Raw genomic sequence first — 23,646 nt, forward strand, 5'->3', positions numbered from 1 at the left:
TTTTGGCATACAGCTCATGAAAACCCAAAATTCCTATCTCACAAAATTAGCATATTTCATCCGACCAATAAAAGAAAAGTGTTTTTAATACAAAAAACGTCAACCTTCAAATAATCATGTACAGTTATGCACTCAATACTTGGTCGGGAATCCTTTGGCAGAAATGACTGCTTCAATGCGGCGTGGCATGGAGGCAATCAGCCTGTGGCACTGCTGAGGTCTTATGGAGGCCCAGGATGCTTCGATAGTGGCCTTTAGCTCATCCAGAGTGTTGGGTCTTGAGTCTCTCAACGTTCTCTTCACAATATCCCACAGATTCTCTATGGGGTTCAGGTATGGAGAGTTGGCAGGCCAATTGAGCACAGTGATACCATGGTCAGTAAACCATTTACCAGTGGTTTTGGCACTGTGAGCAGGTGCCAGGTCATGCTGAAAAATGAAATCTTCATCTCCATAAAGCTTTTCAGCAGATGGAAGCATGAAGTGCTCCAAAACCTCCTGATAGCTAGCTGCATTGACCCTGCCCTTGATAAAACACAGTGGACCAACACCAGCAGCTGACACGGCACTCCAGACCATCACTGACTGTGGGTACTTGACACTGGACTTCTGGCATTTTGGCATTTCTTTCTCCCCAGTCTTCCTCCAGACTCTGGCACCTTGATTTCCGAATGACATGCAGAATTTGCTTTCATCCGAAACAAGTACTTTGGACCACTGAGCAACAGTCCAGTGCTGCTTCTCTGTAGCCCAGGTCAGGCGCTTCTGCCGCTGTTTCTGGTTCAAAAGTGGCCTGACGTGGGGAATGCGGTACCTGTAGCCCATTTCCTGCACACGCCTGTGCACGGTGGCTCTGGATGTTTCTACTCCAGACTCAGTCCACTGCTTCCGCAGGTCCCCCAAGGTCTGGAATCGGCCCTTCTCCACAATCTTCTTGAGGGTCCGGTCACCTCTTCTCGTTGTGCAGCATTTTCTGCCACACTTTTTCCTTCCCACAGACTTCCCACTGAGATGCCTTGATACAGCACTCTGGGAACAGCCTATTCGTTCAGAAATTTCTTTCTGTGTCTTACCCTCTTGCTTGAGGGTGTCAATAGTGGCCTTCTGGACAGCAGTCAGGTCGGCAGTCTTACCCATGATTGGGGTTTTGAGTGATGAACCAGGCTGGGAGTTTTAAAGGCCTCAGGAATCTTTTGCAGGTGTTTAGAGTTAACTCGTTGATTCAGATGATTAGGTTCATAGCTCGTTTAGAGACCCTTTTAATGATATGCTAATTTTGTGAGATAGGAATTTTGGGTTTTCATGAGCTGTATGCCAAAATCATCTGTATTAAGACAATAAAAGACCTGAAATATTTCAGTTAGTGTGCAATGAATCTAAAATATATGAATGTTAAATTTTCATCATTACATTATGGAAAATAATGAACTTTATCACAATATGCTAATTTTTTTAGAAGGACCTGTATGAGTGAATGCAAGTGACCCAAAATAGTGTATTTGTTAAGACCAACTTCCTGATTGTGTTGCATTGCAGCATTTGTCTGTTTTCAGAAACACGTATTTGTTATCTCAGTAGCAACCAAAGTTGTATACTAGGACTACATTTTCATACTGTTTATAGTCACATCATCATCATCATATGATGTTCACGATTTCCTCAGATAGAACAATTATTGTTGTAAGATGGCGGCTTTAGACATTGTTGATCCAAACACCTTTTCATACAAAGCGCATTGGGCCCCTTGTGTACACAGCCAGGTACAGCCCTGCTTATGAAGATGAACAAACAAAATGACTCATTCACTACAAATATGTAATATCCTTTCCAACTCATGTACCATTACTAGGAGTCCAGTTTATGGTACTGTCCACAATGCCTCCATACCTGTCTGTCTCTTGGCCTCATGCATATCTAGATGTACACATTTAAAGAAAAATAAACTCATTTACTATTTTCTATGCAAAGCGTTCTTTTATGAAATTCATCCTGCTTTTTTACCCAGGACTCTCGAATGCTGGTTCCCAAAGCACAGTCCTGAAGGTGATTATATTGTTATGAGGAGCCTATGGGGAAGCAGCAGGAGGATGCTCTAGAGGAGATACTCTGCGTTTGCTCAGTGTTGGGTTCCACTGTGCGAGCAATCACAAGATACAGGCTGGCTTTATGCTTTCATTGGCTCTCCTCCAGGCACAAACAGAGAGCTACCCAAGTTCAGTGAACTCTTGTTTAGCAGAGGTTACACTGTAAGCTGCTTTCAGCCACTGTAGTCTGCCAGTGCTGCTGATGTTAGTGATCCCCTGGCTGTTAGTCATGCTCGCGTACTGGGCTGGAGGGAAGTGAAAGAGCAACCATTGGCTCCAAGGATCGGGGTTAATATGGATCAAGTGATAGATGTTTGCTGACAGGGACTCACTTGACTAAGAGGGAATGTAGTTATTGCTGTTCTGCTGTCAGGTCTTCCCTCTTCTCAGTGAAAGCTTGTTGGAGCATTTTTCTACTGTGCTTCCTCAGTTTTAGGACTTCATCAGTATGTGATATTTTTGCCCTATCACACTCTGTACACAGAATCCTTTAGTCCAGGTAGACAACATGTGCCAGTCATCGTCTGTATCGTACCTTTATAGACTGTGACATTCCGCCTTAAATAATGCTGCACTGCACACAGGAAATAAAGAATCTAAACATGAACAATTATTTAGAGAACAAAAGTGTAGAAAGGATCTGTGAAAAACTGATGTTTAACAGCATTACACGTTTTATTTCGACTGTGATTTTCATAAATAAAACAAGTACTTTACCATTATATTCTGCTGAGCATCGTTAAACATCAGTGCCTTGCAGAAGTATTCAACGTACTTTTATTGAACACGTTACTCTGATGCCTCTTTCATAAAATCCACTGCAAGCAACTTCCCCAGAGGTCACCTAATCAGTAGAGTTCACCTGTATCTCATGTATTACTTGTATACATACAGCTGTTCTGTGAAGGCATCAGGGGTTTGTTGAACTATACTGTACTGTACTCTACTTATGGGGTAGCTAGCATTGGTCAGACAGTTCTCATCTGTGCAGTCAGTATATTGTGTGTCTGCTTTTAACTGCAGCAATGCCCTTTCAACCTGGTTTGAGGTTCCCCGTGGTGTTTTCGTCAGGGAGGGTTAAGATTTGAGTTTAGATCATGGAGCTGAAGCAGGCTGGCTCTTCTGACTTGAGCAAGCTGAAGTTAAAAGCTGTAGGTTTTTTCATGGTTAGGTTTCTCTTTATGTCATTCCAGCAAATGTCACAGTATTGCCATGTCTTTATGTGACTTAAGGCCTTGGCTGCAAGACTGGTGATGATAAGGGACGCCTGGCCGACGTCACAAACACAGACAATTTGAGTAAATACTGGTTGAGAAACTGTTAGAAAAGAGATCACACCACACAAAGATATCACAATCATCTTGTCAACCAAATAGAGTTTGTGGTCAAACTGAGTTCCAGAGATCCAAACCATCAAACCTTCGCTGGTTCCCTTTTTCCATCTTGTACTCTGTTATTGAACAGGACTTCCACCCGGTCCAGTTGTCTGCTGTATTTCTGCTACACCCACTGAAGTCATTAGAGTTACCAGTTGTTCTGATATGACCACCTTCTATCTTCTCTCCTTTCAATCATGTCAAATCACAACATCAGATATGCTTCTGCTTCTGTTGCATTTACATTATGGAGAACTGATTCTACTGCCGTCTCACACATTCATCACGTAAACACAGTTCTTGTTCTGCCTGTTCACTGGAAATATTAGTTCTCTTTTATTAGACTTTCCTCCACATAGGTTCAGATTCAGTGGACACACACACACTGTGATACATAATGATCCATCTGGAGTAAAACTGGCCCGACTGGATTGTTCTCCTGGTTTTCTCAGGCCAAAACCTGTTGGCTTTCTGCTCACTCCCATTGCACCTGTCTGGAATCACATTGTAAACTTTCTGGTATTTTATAAATCTAATTTTATTTTTTTTGTTTGGCAGTAGCACATTTAATCAAATCGTTTCTTAGTACTCAGATTGTTCTTGATTATAACTCGCTCCTTTAAACTAACCTGTGTTGCATACATTTTGATGAAGTTTAATGAAGGTCAAAACTATAACAGCATCACTCAACTGCTGCAGATTTGTCGGTTGCACATTCATGACGTTCTCCAGTTCCACCACATCCCAGAGGTAGTCTGTTGGATGGAGTTCTGACTGTGGAGGCCATTGGAGTTCAGTGAACTCATTATCATGTTCAAGAACCCAGTTTGAGATGATCTGAACTATTTCACATGGTGCATCATCCTGCTGGAAGTTGCTATCAGATGTAGGGTACACCGTGGTCATTATGTGGTCAATAACTCTATTCATGATACTCAGCTGGTACTGTCCCCAGAAAATATACCCCACACCATGACACCACCACCACCAGCCTGAACTGTTGATGATGGATCCATGCATTCTTGTTGTTTACCACAAATTCTGAACCTACCATGTGAATGATGCAGCTGAAACTGAAACTCCGACCTTGTCCAATTTTAGTGACTTCAGTTCTTAGATGACAAGGGTGGCACCTGCTGTGGTCTTCTGCTGCTGTAGCCCATCTGCTTCAAGGTTCTTCACGTTGTATGTTTTGCACACTTCGGTTGTTATCACTGTTTATCTGAGTTGTGGTCACCTTTCTATCATCTCAAACGAGTCTCTCCTTTCTCCTTTAACCTTAGACATCCTCAAGACATATTTTTACGAATTACCGCTGCTCTCTGGGTATTGAATCTTCTCTGACTATCTTCTGTAAACCCGATTGATGGTTGTGTGTCAAATTCAGTTTGTAAAATACTCCAACAACCATGCCACATTAAAGTCACTTAAATTATCCCTCTTCCCCATTCTGATGTTCTTTTTGGACTTCAGCAGGTTGTCTTCTTCATGTCTAGATGCCTAAATATGCTGAGTTGGTTTGAAGCAGCTGAATAGGTGTATATGATAAAGTGGCCTGTGAATTTAAGCTGGCTGGTGAATGATTCTATAATTCAGTTCCTTGAGGGTATCAACAGTATCCAGTTTTGAACCAAATATGCTGTTGTGGCTTCGTTTTTTGCTTCTTTCCCTAAGAACACGACAAATCTGTGTGGCCGAATCTGAAATGAACAACTAATCACAGGTTTTACCTCGCAGTTCCAGTTAGCCAGTTGGCAGTTTTTAGAGAAGTGTCCAACTTGAGGTGCTGTTTCCGGGCCTCGTTCTGGCCAGACCCATCCTTGTTTCTGGTATAATAGCTGTAATGCTCTTGCCTTTAACCCTGAACATGAAGACAGACTACATTTAGAAATCATTCCATTCTAAACTGAATGCTGCTTCAGCGTGTTTGGATCTGAATCTGGGGAGGCAGAGTAGACTTGAACCAGAAGACCCGAGTGGTCTGGAAGGTTGATACAGCACATCTTTTTGTATTTTCGTGCTGAGCCATTGAGTGATTTATAAACTAACAGATGTATTTTAAAGTCTGTTCTCTGAGATGCAGTGAGCCAGTGTAAGGACTTTCGAACTGGACTGATGTGCTCCACATTCTTAGTTTTAGTAAGGATGCAAGCAGCAGCGTTCTGGATCAGCTGCTGTCTGAGTGACTTTTTAGGCAGACCAGTGAAGACACTTCTGCAGTGACCAACTCTACTAAAGATGAACGCATGGATACGTTATTTAAGATCCTGTTGGGACATTAGTCCTTTAATCCTGGAAATGTCCTTTAGGTGATAGAAGACTGACTCAGTGATTGTCTTCTTGTGCCTCTGAAGGTTTGGCTCTGAGTCCATCACTACATGCAGATTTCAGACCTGATCTGTGGTTTCTGGCTGTAGTAACTAAAGCTGTGGCTAACTCTTGATCGCTCCTCGTTTACTTCAGTTTTGTATTTATTCAACTGGAGAAAATTATGGCACATTCCTACATTGATTTGTTAGTAAGTTGTATTCCGATCCTGACAAGGTTTTTCATGTCAGTAAAATCCAGGAGAGGGGAGTCTGGGCTTAATGGAGATAAGTGGAGGTGGGTAGATTGGGGGGGAAGGAGGTTTGGGGTCCTCTGTTGGGGCTAAGGGGGTCCCGCTTGTCCTGTTGGAGTCTGGGGAGGTTCGATTTGATGCAGTGGGATTTTTTGTATATGTGTGAACTGAAAGGTAGCACAGACTGTCCGGGTTCAGGGAGCGGAGGGAATATTTTACTGAATTATTAGGTCACACATTGAGCATCAAAACAATTTTTGTACCAAATACAGCAATAGCTGCACACAAACTTAGTTTGATTGGGTCATAAAGGTCATACTGTTTACAACAGCACAACTGGTGCACTGTAATTACACACAGATGGACAGGGTTCAACATCCATCACTTCTGATTAATGAACTAGAGACAGAATGCAACGTTACCTGTGAAGTGGAATACTTCACCCGTTACAACCACAAGTTTACCGTTTATGTGGACATCTGTTGTTCTCAAGAGCAACTATGCAGGAAATGTAAAAACAATTCTTACAGAGCAGTTGTTTGGGTTTGTTGAACAATCAATATCACAAAAAAGTTAGTCATTAGGGTGAGAGGTGGGTTGTTCTCTGGATGGGTCACCTGTCTGTCTCAGGCCACTCTTAAAGTATTAAACCAAAATAAGGGAAGGTTTCTGCGTGCTTCAGTCAGTTGTACAGAGCTGAGCTCAGAAAGAGCTACGTTCTACATAAACCTTGATTCCATGTTGAATAGTCAAAGCTGAAAGTGATCTTTTGGACTGTAGATTGTTGATGCTTTGCAGAAATAAAAGCAGAACTCCTCATAAAACCAGAAAATGTTGAACTGCAAAAACAAAACAGCCTGCACAAAGTTAATTTTACTGTTTCTCAGGTTTATGTTAGAGATTTATATTTTTGCACGTAAATCATTGAATAAGAATAACTTAGCTGAATTTGTCATTAATATTTGAAGGTTAACAAACAAAATGTGATGCAAAAAAAGATATAGCAGGAATGTTATTTTTTAGCATGTACTTTTTGATTATCTCTTTTGCTTCTGGTTTTCCCTTTGACTAATGCTTGTGATATTAATATGCTTTCATTTCATATGATAGAATGTGTTGTAATTAAAGAGAGGAAACACTTATTGTTAAGACTAGAGCATCTTCCAGGCTTTAATTCTCTGTATTCCAGACTGTGCATGTCTCAGTTATTTGAATGTAGTTTGCTAATCTACCGAAGAGTCTGGCATAAAGTGGAATAACACATGTGTCGAGACGGAAGGCTGAGAGACAGGCAAGCAGGAAGACTGGTGGAAGCAACACACATTCCTTAATGATATCACAGATTAACCAGAAACAGAAAAGACAAGCAGTAAGCTTCAATAACCCTGGAAGTTCTCCTGTATTTCCACAGAGCATTTCACTGCCTCTTTTCCAGCTCCTGCCTGGTTGCTGAGATTGCTTCAGCGATACTCTGCTGAGCTGATGTGAAATGTTGGGAGCTTATTCAGAAATTTCCATTGGCAGAGCATTTTATTGTGGGTGGACATTGAGTTAGGAGCATTGCCCAGCAAACTCTGCCAAGCCAGAGGCTCTCTGGCCAGTAAAGTGCTCCCAGCCCTGTTTTGTTAAACAAAGCCAACTTAGGCATGCTTTCCTCTTGTGCAGGCACTCACACTAAGCTCCAAACTCTCATCATCAAGACAGACAGAAAGGTGGCAGAACCTGTGAAGTGGCAATGAAGGAGGTTTCATAAAGAGATTATTTAACTGATAAGATGTTTCTAAGGAGCTTTGTTTGTGGAGCAATGCTCAGAGTAAGGCTTCACTGATTATTATTGGATGGATATTATGATTGTGACTGTCACATAAACTAATCTCACTTTATGAACACCTTTACAGTCTAATCCACATTTCTAGGCGTTTGCATAGATATCATTAGCACTGTTGCTGCATCAGCTGTTGGTCCTCATATGTTCTTAATGAGGTTCTTGATTATATCAGAGCAGGACCGAAAGGATAGCTGTGCTCATTGTGACATTGTGTTGGTTCCCCTTCAGCCTAACCCAAACCTAATTAATGTTCAAATTATATCACAGCAAAAACAAAGAGCAAACACGCGCATACACACACACACACAGACACACATTTGTTACATCTAATTTCTGTTTTGTTATTTCCTAAAATCGAGATGTTTAGTCAGAAATGCATGTGGCACTGAGGCAGAAGAGGATGTAGAAAAGAGGAACAACCTCCATATCAATCTAAAGTTCAAACTTCTGATCAGAGATTAGCACTGCCCAGCAAAGGACTACACAGAAATGTTGCATGGAGCAACAGAAGCTTTGTTCTCCTCAGGGCGGATCTCATCACGTTGATTATGCAATCTTTTATTATACCCTCAGACTTGCCTTAATCTGACATGTGCTGAAGAAGACATTTCATTAGTTTTTATAGCACTGTGTTTCTATCTATGTAGCACCATCAGATATGCTATTAGCCATGATCTGTGTTGTCAGAGCAACACTGAAGGTAAATCAGCTTCCAGTTGATCTTTTATGCCTCACCAAGATTTATGTGTGTGCAGTTCATACCCTTGAGTATATTCATGTATGACACTGTTCAGGTTTTTCCCCTTTGGACAAAGCTAATTCTTTTGACCTCTGAACAAGGTGAAGGTATATTGAAGTAGCTGTATCGCTGACTCTGCATTCATGTCCTGATGACACGGCTGTACATCAGGTCAGCTCAGGCTGGGCTGATTTGGAGTCCCAGCCAACATTAATACTACATTATACCAGTGTGTGTAGTTTCAGGTTACAGGCAGTGTTAGTTTCTCCTTGTTATCTCACCACCATATTTCATAACGACGAAACTGATCAGCAGTCTGAATGGAAGAACTGATGATTTGGATGGATTTTTAGTTAAACAAAGACTGAGATTACTTCAGGGTTTATATGTGGAGCAACAGAGCAGTTAGAAAATAATGATAAACAACAATACAGCCTCAGATTTAATATTTGGGATATAAAAAGTTAAAGAAAATACTGACACAGCATTATTGAAATTTATGACCTTTTGAAACCAACACAAAGTAGAGCATAAATGTTGAGTGGAAGGACACCCCGTCCAGCAGACAGTTGGACCTGTCTGCTGGACGTTTTCTTGCATGCGGGTCAGACGCTTCCCAAAAAACATGACACAATCTGACCTAAACACAGCCAAACTAAACCACCACGATGATCACCATCACAAGTCCAGGAAGCAGCCTTGTAGTAGCTCATTATCTTTTGTGCAGCTTCTGCCTGCTCCTTCTAGAGGAAACAAATGACCTAATGTCTCATTCTGCTACATGTGGTCTCTGAGCCTGGAACTATTGGATCCTGGGATGTGTGTGAATGTGTCTGTTAGTGTGTATGCAGTCATAACAGAGCCCTGGTAATGCTTGGCATTAGAGACCATATTTCACCAAGAGAACATATCCTTATGTAACAAGATTTTCAGATTTCAGATTAGTTGCTGAGTGGTTAGCACAGTTCACGCATTATCACCTTAACCCAGCTTCATTGTGCTGAGTCAGACATTTGCTGCCGCTTCTGCAGGAGCTGTGTGCTGTTGTGTGTAAACAGCTCACAGAACTGTAGCAGAACAACTGGACCTGATTCCCTATTTATCACTTCATCAGATTTTTCTCCTCATCTTGTTGAGAAAATAAAACCAAATGAAATGGAGAGGATTGCTTCTACCTACATCACTAATTGCATCGTAAAGCACTTCCCCTCTTATTGGCCGAATAAAGTTAGAGGAAAAAATCCAATGGGGCTTAGAAATTTACTGCTTTTTATTGTGCTGACCGTTGGTTTGGAAAATGATCTTAATTGCAAATAGATAAAGATTTATTGGGCTGTAAAGTCCCTTCCCCTGCAGTCCAATAATGTGTTGGCACCTTCTCCATCAGATTTACTCTGTTGTCCACCAATAAACCAAAACAGTTCTTTGCTCTAAGGAAAGACGCTATTAGATACACTGGAAATCAGGTTTAATCACTGGAATCTGTGGCGGATCAGGCTGTAAAGTCCTAAGGTATGCAGTATATGGATATGTTGGCATCAAAAGTGGATGTTTCAGCCCAGTTTTCCTTAAAATGGACAAGCAACCTTTTTATTGCCTTTGTCTGTTTTCAGAAATAAACAGTTTGTGGAAATTACAACAATTTAAGTAGCAGCAAATAGTTTCCTTGGAAATATTTCCAATGTATTTATGTGGGATGTTACTCTTCTGAAGACACAGATACAGAGGTATAGTAGAGGACGATATTCACATGCACAAGTTGCTCTGCAAGCAAATGGATTCTTCTGTGATTTGGAGTAATTCTTTCTATGTTTTCTAATGACTATAACAGGTACAATCCCACTGGTGTAAACTATTCTTTATTTTAATACCCAAATGTAGCCAAAGTTGTCTATAAATTGATCAAGAAGATCACAGGTTTCAAGCAGAAGGAAGATCTGGACAGAACCAATGAATTAAACACATTCTTCAGTAGGTTCAGTTCAGAACCAAGCTCAGCATCCTCCTCTCCCACTCACAGACAAACAGACATCCCACCCTCCTTTGACCCACAGCTTTCCTGTCACACCTCAGATGTTTAATCTTCCACCTCAGCCATGGACCCTTTTATGGAGATCACAGCCATCAGCATCTACAACGGCTCTCTGAAGAAACCTTCATAATATGAGCTACAACAACATTTATTTCCCTTTGGGATAAATAAAGTATTTATTTTTGAATTAGAATTTGAAAGAAAGAAATTATTCCCAGGTATGCATTAAGGTATATGCCTCTAATCTTCATGTGATTTTTACTCAACAGATCATGTTGTTTATTGATGTACTGCAGACCAAAAACATGAGAGCTTTAGGTGCAGTTTAAGTGGACAGTCTTTATATTAACTTATTCATCTAATAATCAGTCATTTGAAGAAATGCATGGAGCACATGAGCCATAACGCCTATCATTGTTAGTCCTGAAGGAAACCACTGACTGCTGGACAAAACATCATGTGGCTTTGAAAAAAGATTTTTTTTTTATTTTAGTTGTGTGTTTAAATCACATTACATGGATGTAAATGTTCTCTCTTTCTCTCCTTGCAGCATCAAGATATTGGCAGTACAGGACCTACTGGAGCGGGAGGCTCTGGATAAGGTAGGGTAAAACCCAGCCTGGTCCAAATGGTTTAATGGAAGAGGCTTGGTGTGAATAAGACAACTTATCTCTTGGGTAAATGCTTAACTTCTCATATTGCTGTTTAGCTTATCATCACTAGTGAAGCGCAGATTAACATGTTCAATAAGACAGAGGGATTTCCAGAAGCTTCTTTGGGCACAGCCCAGCTAAGCCCTAGGAGCCAAAGCTCGACCACCAGGTGCTCGACAGCCATCTCCCCCTAAGGCCAGGCTCCAGGAGGGTGGCCCTGTCTCCCTAATCCAGTCACGGTTCACTTTTTCTTTTCATTAGTTTTGTTTTATTGAAAATCCCTGAAGACATTTCCCAGGCTCTACAAAAGTACTCCTTCAGAGAAATAATGTGTCTGAGGCTGAAGACCTGAATGCTTTATAGTCTGATCATCCTCTCCTCTTACGGAATAAATATGTAGGTCCTCTGCATTAATGCTCAAATGTTGCTGCCTCCATAAAATCCTAAGAGCTCAAAAGGCCAGTTTTAGCAGCATCACGTGTCCATCCTAAGCCTCCACACATCGGTGCACATTGGTAATGTCACTGTGTGTGCTGGCCACTCAGTGTAACCTTGGCTGAGAAATGAGAGCTCGGTGTAAAGGGAAGTAGGTCAGCAGCAGTGTATTTTGGAGCATGAGAGGGATGAGTTACCTCTGGACAAGCTGTAGCCAACATTAAAGTCTTTTCTCCTGCCACCCTCCACCACTGCTGTTTTAAACGGGTCACACAGAACCTAGGTATCCATTTTATTCAGAAAAATGTTTTTTCTTTCTGCTCCATTTAATATCAGTTTGTCTTGCTAGAGGACTTTTAAAAGATTGTGTTTAACAATTTTCTCAATAGAATGTACTCTTACAAACGTGTTTGTAATCTGGACATGGTTTTATGTAATGTGGTTTATATGTTATTTGGAAACCAAGAAATGTATACCAATGCTGATTGGAAACTGATAAAGTATTCATTGAAGAGTGCTGCAAAACAACTTTCTGGGTGTAATTCTGGACCACCAGCTATGCTGCAAACCCTGCATCAAACACTTCTTAGGAAAAAAACCATCAGGATTAGGAGAAAATTGTTATTGCCATATTTGGATTATTACAGTGCAGTCTGGGGTAACACAAAAAAGCGTTTTACAAAAAATATGCACAGTGCAACAATGATCAATAAGGATAATATGTACAGGTACATCTAAAATAAACACTGAATATCGTTTAAAAAGTTGAAGATTTTTTGTCCCTGATTTCTGAAAGTGAAACCATTGTAAAATATAGATTCATAACACACAGAGTGAAATATTTCAGGCCTTTAAGTCTTGTAATTTTTATGATTATATCTTACAGATAATGAAAACCCAATTTTCAGTGTTTAAAAATATTAGAATATTGTGAAAAAGTTTCATATTGGAAACCTTCTGGTGTTCCACCCTTATCAGCTAATTAACTCAGAACACCTGCAAAGTTGTCCTGAGTCTCTAAGTGATCTCTCAGTCTGGGTCAGTAGGCTACCCAGTCATGGGGAAGACTGCTGACTGGACTGATGTCCAGAAGACAGTCATTGACACGCTCCACAAGTAGGGTTGTTCATAGAGTGTTTAAATCCAGGCATATTCCTAGAAGGTTGAGTGGAAGGAAAAAGTATGGTAGGAAAAGTACACCAGCAACAGGGATAACCGCTTCACAATGAGTTGATTGAGGCTTGAGTCAGCACATCAAGAGCCACTACGCACAGACTAATCCTACACCTGGGCTACAAATGTGGCATTTCTGAACCAGAGACAACGTCAGAACTATCTTACCTGGGCTAAGGAAAGATAGAACTGGACTGTTGCTCAGTGGTCCAAAGTCCTGTTTTCAGATGGAAGTAAAGTTTGCATTTAATTTGGAAATCAAGGCCCCCGAGTCTGGAGGAAGAGAGGAGAGGCAAATAATCCACTTTGCTTGAAGTCCAGAAGGAAGCTTCGACGCTCAGTGATTGTTTGGGGTGGCATGTCATCTGCTGGTTCTGGTCCACTGGGTTTTCTGAAATCCACAATCAATGCAGCCATCTACCAGGAGATTGTAGAGCACTTCATGCTTCCTTCTGCTGACAAGCTGAATGGAGATGCTGATTTTATTTTCCAGCAGGACCTGGTACTGCCCCACACTGGTACCAAAAGCTGGTTCAATGACCATGGTGGTACTGTTTATGATTGGCCAGCAAACTCCCCTGACCTGAACCCCATAGAGAATCAATGGAGTCTTGTCAATGGAAGATGAGAGAAACCAGAACCAATAATGCAGATAACCTGAAGGCAGCTATCAAAGCCACCTTCCATTACACCTCAGCAGAACCACAGGCTGATCACTTCCCTGCCACGCCGCATTGATGCAGTAATTCATGCAAACGGAGCCCCAGCCAAGTAACAAGATAGATAGATAGATAGATAGATAGATAGATAGATAGATAGACAGACAGACAGACAGACAGACAGACAGACAGACAGACAGACAGACAGACAGACAGACAGACAGACAGACAGACAGACAGACAGACAGACAGACAGACAGACAGACAGACAGACAGATAGATAGATAGATAGATAGATAGATAGATAGATAGATAGATAGATAGATAGATAGATAGATAGATAGATAGATAGATAGATAGATAGATAGATAGATAGATAGATAGATAGATAGATAGATAGATAGATAGATAGATAGATAGATAGATAGATGTCTGCATGCACATCTGGACAACATACACCAAATTGAGAACTACAGAATAAAGGTTTACTGGACTTTAACACTTCGTAGGGATTAGAGTCACAAACAGTCTGTTTTAGACTGTTGTCCCTTCTTTGTTTGGTTGCTTAGTAAGTTGTCGTCTGTGGTTGGGTGTCTTCCTCAATATTAGTCATACAGGAAAAGAGGCAACACTATTGGCAACAGCAGCGTAAAAAATGTAATCAGTGGACACACACACACACACACATATGACTGGGTTTGCATCGATTTTCGCACCATTGTCATCTTGTGAGCTCAAAACTCGAAGCACTTTTCCGCAAGTAAATGCTTTGTTCTCACAAGAAAACGAGATTTGTTATCAAGTGGGATATTTTCTTGTTATCTGAAGATTGGAATGGATTCATCAGGAGAGCAAGTTGGTAGGTTCATCTAAGGGGACCCAAAAGAGTGCTGGTACCTTACTCTAACCCAGATGTTTCCTCCGTCAATACAAGCAGTCAAAGATCCAGATGTTGCTACCAAAATTTAGAATAGTGATATTTTATTAACTAAGCTCACTGGCTGAGTAAAACCATGTTTGACACTTCAAGAAACACATTTTAGGTTAAGCCGCATGCTTCACATCCTGTTCCTTCAAATTAGAGGCACAGGATTAGAAGCACAGGCTCTCTGAAATGAAATGTTTTCTTTTTAGGAAGCCTACATTTTGTTCTTACCAATAGAATTTAAGTGTGACATTTAAAGAGAGAGGGTTTATGTGATTATATTTTCTTCCTGGCAGTTATTACTGCTTGTTAACTGATGGAGAGATCATAAACAGTATTAGCATATTAGCTTCATCCCACAACTTGAAGGTCAGAATTTCTGTTGTGCAGGATGGGAAAATCCCAAGGAATGCCCCTTTAAGTTGAAATTCCAACATTAAAGGTTCAAGGTTTCTCACAAACCTTCACCTCAAAATCCATTATGGCTTCTTTCTTTCTTTCCTAAAAGGTGGCGCTAGCTGAGGTGATATACAGCCTTTTCACACGTCCGTAATATTGGAAACAGATAGTACTGCATAACATTTGGTGTTGCTGCAGTGATTAAAAATTCAAAGTTCAGAGAATTTTGTTGCTAATTGTCATTAGCTTTATTAGTGGGCGGAGTAATCAGCAAATCCTGCTGCTGTCTGATGTCCGACAGAAACACTGTTAAACTGGATGTTATTGGAGGTCCAACCTTAACAGGAAGCAGAGTCAACCACTGACCATGATATGACAACCATGCTGTTTTTTAATGCTGTTAATGTTTTTTCCCAGTCATAGAAATATTTCATGTTTGGCTAGCAGAGAAAACTGAGCTGGGCTTCAGAGTTTAGACAGGGACCCAGCCCAGTCCAGGTCTCACAGTAAAACATTCCAAGACCTCTAAGGGATTGCTGGGCTTTCTGCCAGAACTCTGACTGCATGCTGTGTGTGCACAGTGTGTGAACTCTCAGGGTGAATTATGAGGCAGTTTTGTGTTTTGGCAAAATAATACTCGTAAGCAGTTCACCTCTGTACCCGAAAGGCTCAATGGCCCCTGGAGATGATTCCTGACAGTAAATCCCGTTTCAGGTTTCCACCCCCTGGGAATTTAAAACTGCTTCATCATCAGTATTATTACCTCCGCTGTGAAAGTTGAATGAATGCAGAGTTCTGCTCACTAGGGTCATAGTTCTCGGCTGCTTGACAGAACCGTCTTTTAGATTTTGCCCCTCTCAGATAATTCCTACCTAATGTGATCCTCTGTTTTCCATTGAGGACATTTTAACATGTTTCTGTTGCCTTTAGATTAGATCAACCAAACCAGGTCCAAATGAAATTACAAACATTTGAGGAGAAACATCAGATATTGCAAAAGTCATTCAAAAACCAAGCTTGTGTCTGGACAAATGAGATTTGTGATTACATTTTAGCATTTTAAGTCCCAGCTTTAAAGTCTGAAACAGCTAACTGCAACACAGCTGAAATGCTGATATGTAAAGTCAGTTCTGTTCCTCATGAATCCTGACCCCAAAGTCCAATATAACTGCTGTTTGCATTAAACACTGATAGCTGCAAGAAAACAACGTTTATTTGCTTTGTTAATTGTTCGTATCTCATTACCTCCACAACACTCTGGAAGTTCTATACAACATCTGTTTGCTACAAATGGATCAGCACCAGACAGAGCTTCAATGGTCATAGCAGTTAAAAATGGTCCAGCTGATAGCAAAGTAGACTAAGAGCAATGGAGCAAAATTCAGTATTATCAATGTATTAAATACACCAATCAGGCATAACATTATGAACACTTGTCTACATGTGCATTGGTCACCCTTTTCCTGACAAAACAGCCTGGTCGCATTGAGGCATGAACTCCACTGGAAGCATGAAATATGTGCTGTGCTATCTGGCCCCTGAGTTAGCTACAGATCTGAGAAATTTGAAGTTGGGCCCCTATGAATTTGACTTTTTTATCCAGCACATCCCACATTAGATCAACTGGACTGAGATCCTGGTCATTTGGAGGCCAAGTCAACACCCTAAACTCATCGCGAACCTCCAGATGCTATTCCTGACCCATTGTGCTTTATGTCAAGATGGATTGTCCTGCTGGAAGTGGCCATAGCTGTCGGGGAATAGTGTTTCCATCCTGGGCATTCTATTGCTTTGTATCCCCACATACAACTATCTTCTGACACCTTTCTATCAAATCCAGCATTAACTTCTTCAGCAGTTTGAGCAACAGTCATCTGTTGGATTGGACCGAGCATTGATGCTTGCCTTCACGGCTCATAAGCTGTTGCCAGTTCACAGTTACTTTCTTGGACCACTTCTTACAGATACTGACCACCACAGACCGGGATCACGTCACAAGTGCTGCAGTTTAGAAGGTGCTCTGCCCCTCTAGTTGCTGAATAATATATCCCACCCAGTAACAGATAATAATCAGCTTTCACCTCACCCGTCAGTGGTCACAATGTTTTGCCTGGTAGTGTAAATATTGGGATGAATTGATGAGGATTAATATGTTCTTTACAGGATCCTTACACTACAGTAATGGTAGGATTATTAATGATCTTCACACAACCGGTAGCTTGGGAAACCCTGGAAATTCAAACAAACATAAAAGATGAATGACCCGGAAAGCTTCTCCTATGATTCTGTTTGGGTTTTAAGTTTTCTGACATTCTGAAGCTGAAAATCTGACATGTGTCCACTTCACTCTGTGTCCTTAGTTTACCTGCAGTTTCTGTCTCAGATCTCATAATCCAGTTTAGGAGACAAAGCATGTTGTTGTTGTTGTTCATATTTAGGTAGAATAAAACAACAGTTCATATACTGTACTGCTGTAGCTGTAGCAATGGATAAGCTTTCAAACCGTCACTTCACATATTAACTGATGTCCTTACGACCTGGTCTTTTAACAGAAAGGTCCCTGGTGTGTATTTGTGTGTGAGGGTGGGTTCCTCTGAATTTCCTGGTGTGCCACAGGGAACAGGCTCACTGATTATCCTGCAACACTGACTCTATTTCTTGTGTTTCTGAACATGTTTGTTCCCGTGTGCTGTGATGGAGGAACAGTTACCTGTTTTATAGGATTTAACTGCTGATTAGCTCCGTGTTTAGTGAAGTCAATGACGGGAGCTTCCTCGTTCTCACTGTGTTTGCTCTAAGGCTGCCTGGATGAACTCCAGTAGCCTCACATGAGGCTACTGGAGTTCACTAAACTCTGTGTTGTTTCTTAGCGACTGTTTGCTGAGGAACACGTTGCTGACAAGCGGGAATGTGCCCTCTAGCGTCAGGATAACATATCACACTACATGCATTTCAGGCAGACTGGAAACAAAACAGGAGAAGAAATAATGCCATAAATCACCAGAAGAAGCAGATTTACCAGAAAATGATCAGTCACGTAAATTATTGGATAAAACAAATGGGTTACTTTACAACATAATTATTCTTGAGCCTTTTCCCACAGAAAAGCTAACATTGTCATTCAAGATCCCAGTATACAGTATATTGGCTATTTGTATTATGGTTAATTGCTTGTGATATTTGGAAATATTTCAGAAGACCTTCATTATGTACTTCTGACTAATAAGCTATTTGAGGCCCATAAAAAGAGAAACCTTGCACTCAGCTCCATGACAGAGCCAGAGCAAAATTCCTGGCTGAAATAATTCTCTCCTTACAGGCACAAGAACTCATGTGTCAGTACGGATTTTCCTGCAAGGTACAGAGCAGTGATGTTTATAGAAACATTTTTGTTCAACTTTGTGTCCAGCAATTGGCCAGTAAATAAGTGAGTAAAATAAGTCATGTTTTATGCTCATAACACATTTTCAGACAGATCACATACGCCCTTTTTCCACTGGCTCGTTTTAGGTGGCGCGTCTCCGCTGCACTCGGTTTCGCTCTACTTGGTACGGTACCTATTGTGTTTCCACTGACCCATTGATACCTTGAGCTGTGACAGCTGAAGCCCCGCCTCCAGGCATCAGTGTAGTGCGCTGTGCTGCCATTAACATTACTGTGTTACATTGTCACATTGAAGTAATCTGCGTGAAACGTTAAAAAATGAAAATGATAATTAAATAGAATATAAAAACATGAATAAACTAAATAGTAATAATGTTTGTATTATTGTATATGTTTTTCGTGGACTTCTGACCGTGATGAAGTTAGTTTTAGGTTGGATAGTGGATATTTCTGCTCCACAGATTCAGCGGTATCTTCCACCTGTTTGGTCCAAAATTGGCACTCTGATTACAGGCAGCTGCTCTCTGCCTGCTCCCTCCTCCTGCAGACGGTGGTTCACTAAAGGGCCGTCAATAAATTTCCAAACTAAACATGCTGTTTCATGGTGTTATTGTTTTGTGTGTTTTGAAGGAAATGTGCGTCTTAACAGCTGATTTTATGTGTGATCAGCTGGTTTAGGATGCGTCTCCTACCTGCGTGTAATACAAAATGCTGATGTGTCCTCTTTTCTTTTCTTTCAGCCTTCAGGCATGGTTTATGATTTGTAAATAGTAAAATTATATTTTGGTTTGACATGCTCCTGCCATTGTGGTCCTTAATATTGTGGTAGCCGCTCTTGAATTTTGTTAACTTGTCCCTGTATTATCTTCCTTCTGTTCCCACGGCCAATCAGTGAACAGCAGTCTGTTCACGCCACACGTAGTCCCTACTCAGCCCCGGTCAAACATGCTCAGGAACATGGATCAAAAAACTCGGTACCATTACAGAAAAAACAGCAATGGAAAAGTTCACAAAGCAAGCTGAGTGGAGTTGAGTAGGGCCAAATCGAGCCAATGGAAAAGGGGCAAAAGTGCTGTCTACCAGAAGAAAGTAAAACTATTAAACATCAGGTCGTTTGAAGTAATTTTAAAAGGATGGATTTTTATTTGCTTTTAAAAAAAACAACTCTTCATGGTCCATTGTTCTCGTGCTGTTGGTGAAAAGGCTCTGTCACCCTTTAGTTTTTAGCCTCCTGCATGGCACAACCAGTTCACATCGCAAGACCTCAGGGACCTGCTAGGAATGTCGAGTCTTAAAAGTTCTGAGATATATAGCAGTGCTTGTCCATTTTGAGCTCCAAGAACAAAGATCTTATAACTCTTAAGTTAACGGGAAGCCAGTGTAGCCGGACTAGGAGCAGTGCGATGTGAGAAATCTGTGGCGACTTGCTTAAAAGCTTGGTACCAGTGTTTTGTACAACATGAAGAAGGTCCAAGGAAGGTTTGTTGCAGGTGAATAGTGAGTAATAATACACATGAAAAATAATTTCCAGTAGGTCTTAACTTCACAGTATTTCTTCAGAGATATCAATCTGAGCAAAGAACAGATTGGACATTAACATATAACGTAAAACCAGAGTCAAAGTGTACTTCAAGGTACTAACAGACTTAGGATAAGAGGCAAGAGGACCAAGAGTTTCTATTACTAGAGGTACTTGTTTCTGGAGCACAAACAAGGGTTTCAGTATTTTCTTCATTAACCTGGAGAACATGTTTATCCGTCCAATTTTTGACACATAATAAGCACATATGTGCTTAGAAACCTGGCGATGCCTAAAAATGAGATGCATATCTGAACATCATCTGCATAGAGGTGCCAAAGAGATGCATCAAAAGTGTCGTAAAAATTGCAGAAGAAAGAGCATAAACTTGAAATTTCAATGGGCCCAAAGCAGAACCCTGAGGTACTCAATAATTAAAGAAACTTAAGAAGACTTTTAATTTGAAGCAGTTGCAAAAAAAAAAAAAAAGGAACAGTGAGATTAATATAAAGAAAAACGCTTAAAGGCAGATCCTGATGCATGGGTCCCATGAATCAGGTCATTAAGCAAAATCTAGTGGTCAAACTGTATCAAAGGCTGAGGTTATGTACAGCATAGGCAGGGCAGAATGATACCCTGCATCATTCTACACCAGTATGTCATTTGTGACTCTTAGAAGAGCTGTTTTGTCTGAAAGGTTCTAGGGATCAGAGTAGAACAGTGGCTCTAAAACACCAAAATAACCCACATCTGCTGTAGAAGTTTGGTGGAAATTATCTCTGGTACTTTGGCTTTTATGTTGCCTCTAGAATTGCACTGTGATGTGCTATTGCTTTAAGTTATTTGCCCAAAACTTTTCAAATTAAAACACTAGTGTTTTATTTTGAAAGCAACAATTTTCCTACTGCTGCTAAAGTAATAAAACAAGCATGTCATCTTACACATATTATAGCCGATAATAATATTAATATCATTTGTCTGCATTTTGAGCTGTTAGAATGATCTGCTGTTTGTGTAATACACCATGACTGTGCCAAATAACATGCTCAACACTGGCTCTGCCTTCAGAGGATTGGTATGATCTTATTTTTAGACTTTTAGTGTTACTGTGGTGTTAACAGAGTGCTCTTATTCTTAAAAACTGAAAGGGTTATTTTGAAGCTGCTCAGAGTACATACGTTCCTCTGATTACAGTGAAACCATAAAACTTATTTTCATGTTTCAAATGTCAGCGTGAGAATGCTGGCGGTTTCATTCCCTGGAACAATCATGGGGATTTTCTTTGTACCAAAATTCAGCAAAGGATATATGTTTTTGTTTGGAAGACCGAAGTCAATTGGAGAGAATAGGCAGAGTCTCATCGTGTTTTATCCTTTAACCATCTGAAGGTGTTAAAGTTTGCTCCAAGTTGGTGGGGATTTCTTTGGACACTCAAAGTTATAAGAAACCCAATTAGCCTAGTAAAAATAGAAGCCCAGGATCTTATTCGGGTATTGCGAAGAAAGATTAATATTTGCCTTCCGGGAGACTGTTTAGTTTGCATGGATGCAGGACAAAAAGGTACGAAAACTCTTGATCCTTATTGAGGTGTATTGCTCACTCAGCTGGAACAGACACATATGTTTTTTTATTGGTTTATTGAAAACTGCATTTACTTGCTGTGTTCTCTTTGTCATAGCTTGTAACACAAGACCAATTTTAGCGTTGGCAGACAGTACAGTATTACCTTACCTATCTTATTATATGATCATACTCCCTGTGCTTCTCGGAATTAGGCCGGGCTATGGTTAGATAACGTTGAGTTACCATGGTTTCCTAGTTTCTAAGTATATTAACACAACCCCGTTGCTCTGTTCCTCATGGAGTAACACAAGCCTATCAAGCTAAAATTAGCTGGTTAATTAGTCAGGCTATCTGCTGAGGTAGCCAGACGGTATTTAACAGATGTGCTGTTCTTAGCTTGCCAGCTCTTGATTTCAAACAGTGTTTCCTTAATAAAAGTTAATGTGTGGCCTTCTTTTAGATTCCATATTATGACCGTCTGTTTTTTATGATTCGAAATATTTACAAATGTCTGAATTTTTCTTTTTTATAAGCCTTCTTTAGGCCTGCAGACCAGGCAGTGCGCTGCAACATGTGGGGTGGGGGTGGTATGTTATTTCATGCACCTGCAGAGAGCTCTGTCATTCCAGTACTTTTACTGGAATCTCCTAAAAATAACTTGAATTTGCTGGAACAGGATGAAACAGTTCCATTTTACTCTTCATGGATCATGATTTAGTAACAAGCCTTTACCTGTTCTGCATGCAGTGAAGTAATCTGAGTTGATCGTGATCAGACTAAGGTAGCTTCGCTTTTTAATTTGAAGTTAAAAATGATTTCTTTTTTTTCCCAGAAGAGTTTGTTGAATTGTTAAATCTCCTGATAACAAACCTGTTGGAACCATGATATCTGTGTGTGGTTCTAGGAGAATTTCCTTTCTTATGTTCCAGTTCTGTGTGGAGTTAAACCAAGGGATACTGGCCAGTGTACGGAAGTGGAAATGTCCCAAGGGTGTGTGGAAAAGTATTGTGTCTGAAAAGCCCACTGGATGCTCCAGCAAGGTATGAAAGTCTCCATATATCACACACCGTGTTCCAAGACCAGGCATGAATCTTCTCAAATTACATTAAACAGAACTTGTGCTCCAATTTATTAACAGTTTGTCTTCAGTAACACCAGGCATCATAAAGCTGTTTGGGATTGATTAAAGTTAAATTGTTGCATGTTTTCTCTGCACTGCCTTGTTTCCTTCAACAAGGCCGTGCAATGTATGTTCATAGTGGAGACCCCCAAATGAAGCCTTGATATAAACAAGAACTGGTTCAACCTGGTGTTTGTGAGCTCCATTCTTAAAGATGGATGGTTGATATGACAACAAGGACCTACTACAGGTTCTTCTCAAAATATTAGCATATTGTGATAAAGTTCATTATTTTCCATAATGTCATGATGAAAATTTAACATTCATATATTTTAGATTCATTGCACACTAACTGAAATATTTCAGGTCTTTTATTGTCTTAATATGGATGATTTTGGCATACAGCTCATGAAAACCCAAAATTCCTTTCTCACAAAATTAGCATATAATTAAAAGGGTCTCTAAACGAGCTATGAACCTAATCATCTGAATCAACGAGTTAACTCTAAACACCTGCAAAAGATTCCTGAGGCCTTTAAAACTCCCAGCCTGGTTCATCACTCAAAACCCCAATCATGGGTAAGACTGCCGACCTGACTGCTGTCCAGAAGGCCACTATTGACACCCTCAAGCAAGAGGGTAAGACACAGAAAGACATTTCTGAACGAATAGGCTGTTCCCAGAGTGCTGTATCAAGCCACCTCAGTGTGGAAGTCTGTGGGAAGGAAAAAGTGTGGCAGAAAACGCTGCACAACGAGAAGAGGTGACCGGACCCTGAGAAAGATTGTGGAGAAGGGCCGATTCCAGACCTTGGGGGACCTGCTGAAGCAGTGGACTGAGTCTGAAGTAGAAACATCCAAAGCTACCGTGCACAGGCGTGTGCAGGAAATGGGCTACATTCCCCAGGTCAAGCCACTTTTGAACCAGAAACAGCGGCAGAAGCGCCTGACCTGGGCTACAGAGAAGCAGCACTGGACTGTTGCTCAGTGGTCAAAGTACTTTTTTCGGGTGAAAGCAAATTCTGCATGTCATTCGGAAATCAAGGTGCCAGAGTCTGGAGGAAGACTGGGGGGAAGGAAATGCCAAAATGCCAGAAGTCCAGTGTCAAGTACCCACAGTCAGTGATGGTCTGGGGTGCCGTGTCAGCTGCTGGTGTTGGTCCACTGTGTTTTATCAAGGGCAGGGTCAATGCAGCTA

At 40.8% G+C, this 23,646-nt stretch overlaps 1 protein-coding gene across 1 annotated transcript in view; it reads left to right on the forward strand.

Moving 5' to 3' along the window:
- The window catches only part of eepd1 (endonuclease/exonuclease/phosphatase family domain containing 1), a 37,785-nt gene that overhangs the window by 6,394 nt on the left and 7,745 nt on the right, over window positions 1–23,646 (forward strand). The window contains exons 2-3 of the mRNA XM_047384668.1: window positions 11,170–11,221; window positions 22,259–22,369. Coding sequence (XP_047240624.1) covers window positions 11,170–11,221; window positions 22,259–22,369 — 163 coding nt within the window. The remainder of the gene's footprint in view (window positions 1–11,169; window positions 11,222–22,258; window positions 22,370–23,646) is intronic.

Source organism: Girardinichthys multiradiatus, chromosome 13 (genome assembly GCF_021462225.1).
Source record: "Girardinichthys multiradiatus isolate DD_20200921_A chromosome 13, DD_fGirMul_XY1, whole genome shotgun sequence".
Taxonomy (NCBI): domain Eukaryota; kingdom Metazoa; phylum Chordata; class Actinopteri; order Cyprinodontiformes; family Goodeidae; genus Girardinichthys; species Girardinichthys multiradiatus.